General features: G+C 42.9%; 2 protein-coding genes across 13 annotated transcripts in view; both read left to right on the top strand.

Annotated features, from left to right (window-relative positions):
* LOC107559393 (band 4.1-like protein 3) overlaps positions 1-3,920 on the top strand; it is a 28,984-nt gene extending 25,064 nt beyond the window's left edge. For 11 of the 12 annotated variants that reach the window (XM_016243201.1, XM_016243196.1, XM_016243195.1 and 8 more), the window contains 4 exons: positions 54-152; positions 261-341; positions 1,746-1,852; positions 3,209-3,920. In XM_016243201.1, the coding sequence (XP_016098687.1) occupies positions 54-152; positions 261-341; positions 1,746-1,847 (282 nt within the window). In that variant the 3' untranslated portion in view covers positions 1,848-1,852; positions 3,209-3,920. The remainder of the gene's footprint in view (positions 1-53; positions 153-260; positions 342-1,745; positions 1,853-3,208) is intronic. The other variant, XM_016243197.1, reaches the window with a different exon arrangement.
* Positions 3,921-9,181: 5,261 nt separating this feature from the next.
* LOC107559386 (DNA topoisomerase 1-like) overlaps positions 9,182-10,000 on the top strand; it is an 11,729-nt gene continuing 10,910 nt past the window's right edge. Inside the window, exon 1 of the mRNA XM_016243183.1 lies at positions 9,182-9,341. Coding sequence (XP_016098669.1) covers positions 9,303-9,341 — 39 coding nt within the window. The 5' untranslated portion in view covers positions 9,182-9,302. The remainder of the gene's footprint in view (positions 9,342-10,000) is intronic.

Below are 10,000 nucleotides of genomic sequence, written 5' to 3'. Positions count from 1 at the left end.
TTCACAGAGAACACAGCTGATTTAAATTTTAATAATTTTAATAATCGTTGCAGGGCGAGACGGACGGAGACACTGATCCTGGCGTTCTGCTGAGCGCTCAGACCATCACATCAGAAACCACCAGCACCACCACCACCACACACATCACCAAGGTACTGACCGCTGCTGCATTACTGACCATCAGAACCATCAGTGTCTGACAGACGAGTGTCATAACGGATGTGTGTGTGTGTGTGTGTGTGTGTGTGTGTGTTTGACAGACGGTGAAGGGCGGCATCTCAGAAACACGGATTGAGAAGAGAATCGTGATCTCAGGAGATGCAGACATCGATCATGACGAGGTGAGACCTTCACTGAATCTTTAATACGGTTCCTTCAGGGTCATTCTATCAAATGCCACCTCTTCTAGAGTTTTAAAGAAATTCAAGTATAATTATTTCTTTAGATCATTTTAATGTGAAATTACAGGCCTTGTGCTTAAGAATGTGAACTTATATGTTAAATTTCATGCTGATATTTCTACAAAAACATCATGGTAATAATCTTGACATTTAAAGATCATCCTCTAAACAAACAACATAAAACATAAGAGGAATATTACAAAATAAGACTTTAACTTGTGCTTTAAGAGATTACTTCCTGAAAAAAAGTTGCTGGATTTTAGTTCAGAAAGATTAATGTATTGTCATAACATAGTAAAGTTGATCATCTGATGGTTTGTTTGCAGATGGTGACTGTGGTTTTGTAGAATGATCCTGTATGAACTCTAATGACTAGATTCAGCAGTTTGCATCAGTGTTTATCATGAACGTGACAGGAGTAGTTGTGGGCGTGGCCTGTGATGATGTGAGTGTTGAGGGGCGTGGCTGTGATGTTGGTGTGGGTGTTGAGGGGCGTGGCCTGTGATGATGTGAGTGTTGAGGGGCGTGGCTGTGATGTTGGTGTTGAGGGGCGTGGCCTGTGATGATGTGAGTGTTGAGGGGCATGGCTGTGATGTTGGTGTGAGTGTTGAGGGGCGTGGCTGTGATGGTGTGGGTGTTGAGGGGCGTGGCTGTATTGGTGTGGGTGTTGAGGGGCGTGGCTGTGTTGGTGTGGGTGTTGAGGGGCGTGACTGTGATGTTGGTGTGGGTGTTGAGGGGCGTGGCTGTGATGTTGGTGTGGGTGTTGAGGGGCGTGGCTGTGATGTTGGTGTGGGTGTTGAGGGGCGTGGCTGTGATAATAATAATAATAATAAATAATAATATGTTTTATTTATATAGTGCCTTTCAAGGACCCAAGGGCGCTTTACATAAAGTTGATAGATAACATGAACAACAGATATACAGTCACATAATCAAGCAAATAGAGGAGACAGAGATCATATAATCCAAGAAAAGTAACGAAAGCAAGCATAGAACTGAAAATTGAGACAGTCTGCTACAATCAATTAACAAAACATATTGTGTAAATAAGTGAGTTTTGAGAACAGTTTTAAAGGTCTGGAGTGAAGAGACAGCACAGAGGTTTTGTGCAAGTTTGTTCCAGAGTTTAGGAGCTGAGATGGTGAAAGCCCTGCCACCCACACCAGTCGGAATTTAGGTACTGCAAGCTAATTCTCAGAGCACAAGCAGGGACATATGGGTGAATTAATTCAGATTAATTATTCAGATTAATTGCTGTGATGTTGGTGTGGGTGTTGAGGGGTGTGGCTGTGATGTTGATGTGGGTGTGGCCTATGATGATGATGTGGTGTCACTATGGGTCAGGCTCTGGCTCAGGCCATTAAAGAGGCTAAAGAACAACATCCCGACATGTCAGTGACCAAAGTGGTGGTGCATAAAGAGACGGAGATCACGCCGGAGGAGTGATACAGGTAAGACCACAGCCAATCACAGGTTGAGTAGGCTTGACTGACTGCGAGCTGATTGGCTGCTGTGCTGCGCTTTGGAGCGCTGCTATTGGCTGCTGTTCTAACACCGGTGCTGCTTTGGCTGTTTACATCTGCGGACGTCTGACTGCTGCTTTCAGAATGTGAACTAACTACTCACACCTCTAACAGAATGACATGATGATCGTCTGTGTGAGATCAGGAGCAGATGTGGTTGAACACACTGCATTCTGCTGGTAGAGAGCGGTACTGCAGATCATCTCCATGAGTCATGTGACCACATGAGGACGTTCACGGAGATTAATAGTGTTGACTAGCTGTTTACTAATCTGGGCAACCACTCAGAATTAAATAGCATCCATAGTTCAGACATCATAGCAACCACATAGCAACTACCTAGAACACCCTAGCAACCACATAGCAAGCACCCAGAACACCCTAGTAACTAACCAGAACACCACAGCAACTGCCCAGATCACCCTAGCAACCACCCAGAGCGCCATAACAACCCTAGAAACCACATAGCAACCACCAAAATCAATCTAGAAACCACCCAGAACACCATAGCAACCCTAACGACCACATAGTAACCACCCAGAACACCCTAGTAACGCCCAGAACACCATAGCAATTCTAGCAACCACGTAGCAACTGCCCAGAACACCGTAACTATCACCCAGGACACCATAGCAACCCTAGCAACCACCCAGAACACCAAAACAGCCCTAGCAACCACATAGTAAGCACCCATAATACCCGAGCAACCAACCAGAACGCCATAGCAACCCTAGCTACCACAAAGAAACCCCCAAGAACACCATAGCAATGCTAGCAATCACGTAGCAACCACCCAAAACACCTTAGCAACAACCCAGAACAACATAACAACCCTAGCAACCGTCCAGAACACCCTAGCAACCACATAGTAACCACCCAGAACACCATAGCAACTGCCAAGAACACTATAACATTCACATAGCAACCGCCCTGAACACCATAGCAACCACATAGCAATGCCCTGGTAACCAGCCGGAACACGCTATCATTGTTGCAGTGAGTTTTGCACGGGAAACACCACTGACATTTTCCTGAGGAAAAAGTATATCTTTAGTTTTAGTGACATAATGTTGAAATGGAGGCATGTTACTGAGGGCCTGTATTTTTATGTTATGTTGTCATCGTAGCGTAATATTGAAATGCATGACGTGTTTGACATCATCACTGACTGAGCCGACGTCATGCTTTGCTCCTCTGAAGGTTCTCTCTGTTCCTTCACTGAGTCTGCAGAAAGCACAAAGTGTTCCTGATATTGACTGAATGTTCTGTTTTATTCATTTGCAGGATTAACATCATCTTCACGCGTTCTGGAGGAACTCATGTGTTCACGCTGTGGAAAATGAAGTTTGCTTCAGAGAAATCAACCACGGGAACAGCAGCATAAACGAAAGAATCGCAGCAAACTTCATCAGAACACGTCTGGAGTAACACGCACACACATGCACACACTCACACGCTTACAGGCGCTGTCTGCCGCACTGGATCACTGTTACCGCATGACAAGGGAACAATTCTGCTTTTTTGTGAGGAGACTACAGTATATAGACATTTTAGTAAATACTATATGAGTGCAGTGTATAGTCATAAAGGGACTGAAGAATGTGTGAGAAGAAATATAGCAGTTACAGATATCTACATTTATTTATCCTACTGAATAAAAAATAAAATCTGAATTAAAAAATCCTTGCAAAGATGTGCCATCCACACGTGTCACCCTCATCTCTGATCTGATTACACGTTCATTATGAGAATATGAATATGCCACACATGTATGTTAGAGACGTGTTATGTTGTTTTTACTTGTTATACACCTGTTTTTGTTTCTTTTTGAAAGCTGTCGCTTGTGAACGTTGAGTTTAGAGGAATGAATCTCTCCGAGAGCTGTTGTAGTGATGACCTGAAATATCAATCCCAGAGTTCTCCCTGCCCTGAGTGCCACATCCGAGCCTTAAACTACAGACGAAGCCCATGTGTGTTTATGTCCTTGTTTGTTTTCCAATGCAGCGTCGCCGCCCTGCTGTCTGTGTCCCCCGCAAGCAACTCCAATAAAATCTCAATTCCATTTCTGGCCATTTTGCAGTTTCCGTTCCTCCCTTTGCATTGAGACATGAGTGAAGAGAATATGCATCATTACAGTATTTCTGACATAAGAATTCAATAAACAGATTCAAAGAACAAATCAATTTTTGTGTTATACATGATTATTATATAGTTGTGTATTTCACCGAACCATTTCAGATATCTAAAGATTGAAGTTATTCCAATTAGTACCACATAAAATGTCATCAGATAGAATGGGACTGTTTGCGTAACCCGGAACTCATTTGGTGATGATTCAAAATGTACTATGGTATTGCCAGTGTTTTGGGGAAATTATACCGTGGTAATATCACGTTTTTGGACATGCGCCATGGTAGTCTTTTAGGATTTTACCATGATGCGGGAATATGGCAATCACTCAGGAGTACCATGGTAAAAAAATAAATACAATTATTTTCATTCCCCATCACAGTAAAGAGACAGTCCACCCAGAAATTACAAATCTGTAATGATTTACACACCACCATGTCATTCCAAACCTGTATGATTTTTTTGAAAAATATTTAAAAATAAATGTTTCAGGTGACTTGCATCGTAGACTAAAAATACTACGGTAGTCAATGCAACCCAAAAGCGTCTGGTTACATTGCATGCATCTTATTGTGTGTTCTAATGAAGAATGAAAGAAAGACAAACGTGTTTTACATGACATGAGGGTGAGTAAATAATGACAGAATTTATTATTATTATTAGTGCACTGTCCCTTTAAGGGCAAATAGCCAATACAATTTCTTGCTTAATTCCATACATTTATTCACCTGCTTGTTTTGCGTTGCAAGCTAAACTAAGAATTATGACGTTTTCTGTTCAGTAGGTTAAAAGATTAACATTTAAAATCCTATAAATGACTATTTTTATCTAAAGAGCCTGATTCTGTAGTGAGTGAGCGTGCGTCATTTGCGTAGCCGTGCCCGTGTCTGCGTACTCGTCCTCGTCCTCGGCCTCGCACGCAACAACAAAGTATTAAATTCTGCACTGGCCTTCGTAACATTCAAACACACTCTCCCAGTGGATCACAATAGCACAATAAAGGTAAGAAATATATTTTATTAAATAAATAATTAAATAAATTATTGCATAATGTTTTGCGCGGGATGGCTGCGCGCGCCCGGCGCGGTAGAGTTCGTCCTGGCCCGCGCAGCTCGCGCCACTAATCCGCCTCAGCGCGCCCGTTACCCGTTACCGAGCGTTCCGCCGCTCTCCTACATTCTCCGGTGCTCCCCGGTGCTCCCCGGTGCTCCCCGGTCTCGTGTAGTGGCAGCTTCGCTCGGTTGATGTCGATTAAAGCCGTCCGCTGTGCTCTATGTGCTAATGCTAAGATTAGCTTCCGAAGCAGGCTAGCGCGGAGCAGCAGAGACCGAAGCAGCCTTTAATTCGGATAAAAGCGCAGCTCGTGTTTAGATGAAGTAGTTCCGGCGTCTGTGGCCCGTTCGGTCCTCTCAGAGCAAACATCATGTGTCCGGCAAGGTAACGGATCGTGTTTAATGCATATATTGTCTTCAAATGTGATTATTTATTATTGTAGCGATGCGTGTTCAGACCTCGTTCAGTTGTGTTAGTCAAATACACAAACATTTTAAGCCTTTATCGGCCGATAACGTTCTGATGATATCGTGCATGCCTAGTTGTCGTGTAAAGTAGTGGTCGATCAGTCCGCCACTATGTTCCAGAGTTTTGTGGTATTCTCATTTGATTCCATCGCTAATGCTTAATGCGTTGACCAATATTCAATATGGCCGCAGCCATGGCCGCCGAGGCCGAGCAGCAGCTGGAGTCCATCGCCTGCTCATAATTACGGTTCGTCTTCATTCTCTGAACTGTTCCAATCGCAGATCTTAGTGATCGAAGGCTGTCTTTATATATGCTATAGTGAATTTCAAGTTTCGTCTTCCGCCACATCCGCTCAGCTTTTCTGCATTGTCTTTTCATACTCTGAACTGCTGTTGATTTTCTCCAAGCTGATTTCTGTCTGCCAGTCTTCCTGCTGACTTTCAAAGCAGCAATAACATTCTTCACTTTTGAGTTAAAGGAATCAAGGAGAAGATCAACCGAGTCTGCAGAGATGCTTGGTGTTAAAGATATAGCCTCCATAAATAGCACACTAGTGTTTTCGTTAAGGCATCTCTTTCTGACAGAGACAGATCTAGATTTAACTCAGATCTGTGTGTGTCAGAGAGAAGTCCAAACACTCCTCTAAAGACGGAGCTGAACGACAAACACAAACCCTCCTCAAAGGTAAAACCATCAGGAGATCATTAATGAAGGAGTGAGTCTAATGAGTCTGTCATTAACAGGTGAAGCAGTCAATCTGGAGTCAGCAGGTGCGTGTCCTACAGTAAAACCTCTTCAGAGCACGTCTCACTAACATTCCCATCACAGTTATGAAAACGTTATTCAAGAATGTTCTCCGAACGCCTTGCGCTGAAGCAGGAGACGGATGAACCCCGGGTCACGGCACCTGTCAAGATAAAGAAGAAGAGAGTCAAAGATGAAAAGAGCCGAGAGAAACGCGACGATAAGAATCAGCCGTCTGGGAAGCAAAGGGACAAGACGAGTTCTGAACATGACAAAGCAGAGAAGAACAAGACCAAGAAAGACGGAGAGGAGGAGACGAAGAAAAGGTGAAGGAGGAGGACAAGAAAGACGAGGAGTCTGATAAGTGGAAGTGGTATGTGTGCGCTGTTTTCCTTCAGGTAGTCTTTAATGGTCCATTTGTTCATTTAACCTTAACTGTGTCAATCAGTTAAGTTCAGCTCATAAAATCAATGTGGAACTAGATTTAAATAATGAACTTGGTTTTGAAAATCAATGGAGGAAAAATCAAATATGAATATTAGGGATTAAATAGGCTTAATTAATCAGAACTAATGATGCCACAAATATGGAATCTTGCTTCCATCACAGAATAAAAATTTAAAAAGGTAACTGATTTTTTTCCTCAGAACTGCATGGAAAAAGATCAAACGTGGCCGTTTACTTTAATTTTGTTTATTAGGGGTTCAAGCGCGGGGCGTGATTGTTAGAATGGCCAAGGATCAGCAATGATCGGGTAGAGCAAACCGTAAGTCGTAGAGACTTGAAACTTGGAGAGATGGTAGTACTCACGCCGTCTACAATGTCACCAAAACTCGCCCCAATCGGCCTGACGGGGCGCTACAGCCATCACAAGTGCGAAATCGCTCATAACTCCTAAGCTTGGTGATTTTCGGTTATTTTGGATTTTTTGAAAAACCTACTTTTGCGAACTAGTCCAAGTTTTTTTCTGCCCGATTGGAACCAAACCAGTGCAGACAAATTCTCTGGAGACTAAATATCAATAATCGTCAAAAAAAAATGTTAACTTTCGTCTCACGGTCGCAAACGGACACCAAAACGTTCAAAAGTGGCAGGGACGCTTTTACTAGAACGGCTAAAACTCTTGAACGGAATGCGATATCTTGTAGGAGCTCAATCTGAGGTCACATGATAAAAATCACGGAGCTTGGCCACTTGGTGGCGCTATAAGAGGGGAAAAACTATAAAAATGGCTATAACTACGCAACCATTTGTCAGATCAATGTGAAAATTGGTATGCAGTGTCTTTGTCCAAAGTGCCACAGGTGTCTATAAGTACATTTGCGTATCTCAAAAAACATGGCCGCATTGGCCAATGAAGTTTGAGCACTCATTAGACGAGGTTAACGCAGGTCGATCGGAATGAATGGGCCTGTTTGACTCGTGGCCCTAAAGGTCTGTGAGAAATTCGAAAGAAATCGGCCACTGGGGAGCGATATCGCATTTTTCAAGGGTGTAAACAATGGTATATTATGTGGTTTTTCACACGTATAACAGTCAAAAAGGCTTCAAAAACACTTGTTTCTATGGTAAATGACCTCAAATTGCAGAAAATTTTCACATTCACACATACACTAGATCTTCACACCGTACGATCGATCTGCTCATTCTGAACAACTTTGCCTTTAGGACCACTGCTGTCAATCAAATTGTTCTTTAAATATTTGACATTATTTTAAAAAACCTACTTTTGCAAACTCCGGCCGTAGGTGGCGCTCTAACAGTCATAAACATTAAAAATCCTCATATTTCTATGGTCAATTACCTGGATTTGCCAAAAATTAATTGATTTATGTGGTTACAGGCTTGCTAACTAATAATCTGCTTACACTTGTGTTGGACTAATGCAATTCTTTTGTTATACTTTCTTTAAATTGCAGTTCAGTTCCGTGTGAATTAGTGTTTCACACAGTTTGTAAATTCTAAATTTTGCACTATATATGGTTGCATGTGGCTTTTTATTACACTTTTATTTTAAAGTAAATAAAGCAATATTATTTAGCATTCTGTAAAATGTTGGAGGGACTGTGGCTATTAAATTCAGTTTTTATTTTCACGTTCATTTGAACCTTGACCTCTGACCCCAAGCATCTGAGATTGTGTCAGAAATGAATGCTTTGCATCAGATAGATATTCACATTTCATTCAGTGTGGGGTTTTCTGTAAACATCCTCTGTAACCACCAGAGGGCAGCACCCAAAACCTTCGAGAAGTCAATGCAGCTGCTCATCTTCATCTTCATCTTCATCATGAACAGCTCAGTATGACAGGCGCTTCTGAGACTCAAAGCACTTTATACAACACTGAGCGTTCAAAGCATCAGGAACATAACAGCTAATGTTGAGAAACTCGTTTGCTTTCAGTTCTACAGAAGACTGTAGTGTCTCCTGGGTTATTATCTTAAACTAAAACCATAAAGCACTTCTTGAACATCTCATCAAAACATTACTTGAGTGACTAAATTATTAATGACTAAAAATTAAAAAATAACACTGAATTGTTCTTCTCAATTTAGTTTAATGAATTCAATTCAGTGTCACTGTTGTAAAATTCATCAATTATGAAATGAATACAGTTTCAGCTGTAAAGCAGAGTCTTTGTTCGGTTCTCATCTGATAGCGTCCGTGCGTTAAATAATATTACTGAATATGAATTCTTTTAAAGCTCAGTAGAGCTGCTTTACGTCTGGAGTGGAGTTGGTCTCATGATTGATGAAGAAGACTGGTTCTCGGATCGCTCTGAAGCTGTGTTGAGTCGGTCTGTGCTGAGCACGGCGCTGTATGGATGAGTGTCGAGTTCAATCAGACGCTGCTGACCAGATTCTGAGGTCAAACCTTATTGGATTCCAGGTGGGTTTGTGACTGCAGGGTAGTGCAGCGGTTTGAGCGGCGAGGTCGAGCTTTAAAGGACGAGGCGGTCAGAAATAATCAGAAACAGCAGAGTGATGGCCAGTCGTTTAGACTCCAGCATCGGCGGGTCGCAGGTCACACGCCGCTTAATGCACCTACACACACACACACACACACTCTCACACACACACACACACACTCTCTCTCTCACACACACACACACACACTCTCTCTCTCTCACTCACACACACACACACACTCACACACACTCTCTCTCTCACACACACACACACACACTCTCTCTCTCTCACTCACACACACACACACACTCACACACACTCTCTCTCTCACACACACACACACACACTCTCTCTCTCTCACTCACACACACACACACACTCACACACACTCTCTCTCTCACACACACACACACACACTCTCTCTCTCTCACTCACACACACACACACACTCACACACACTCTCTCTCTCACACACACACACACACACTCTCTCTCTCTCACTCACACACACACACACACTCACACACACTCTCTCTCTCACACACACACACACTCTCTCTCTCACTCACACACACACTCACACAGAGACAAACAGACACACACACACTCACACACACACACACTCTCACTCTCACTCACACACACACACACACCCCCTCACACACACACACAGACACGCACACACACACACACACACACACTCTCACACACACACACACACAGACACACTCTCACACACACACACACAGACACACTCTCACACACACACACAC

Source organism: Sinocyclocheilus grahami, unplaced genomic scaffold, assembly GCF_001515645.1.
Source record: "Sinocyclocheilus grahami isolate Dianchi unplaced genomic scaffold, SAMN03320097.WGS_v1.1 scaffold683.1, whole genome shotgun sequence".
Lineage (NCBI taxonomy): Eukaryota > Metazoa > Chordata > Actinopteri > Cypriniformes > Cyprinidae > Sinocyclocheilus > Sinocyclocheilus grahami.
The sequence above is the reverse complement of the archived record's forward strand: the minus strand, read 5'-3'. Positions and strand labels throughout refer to the sequence as shown.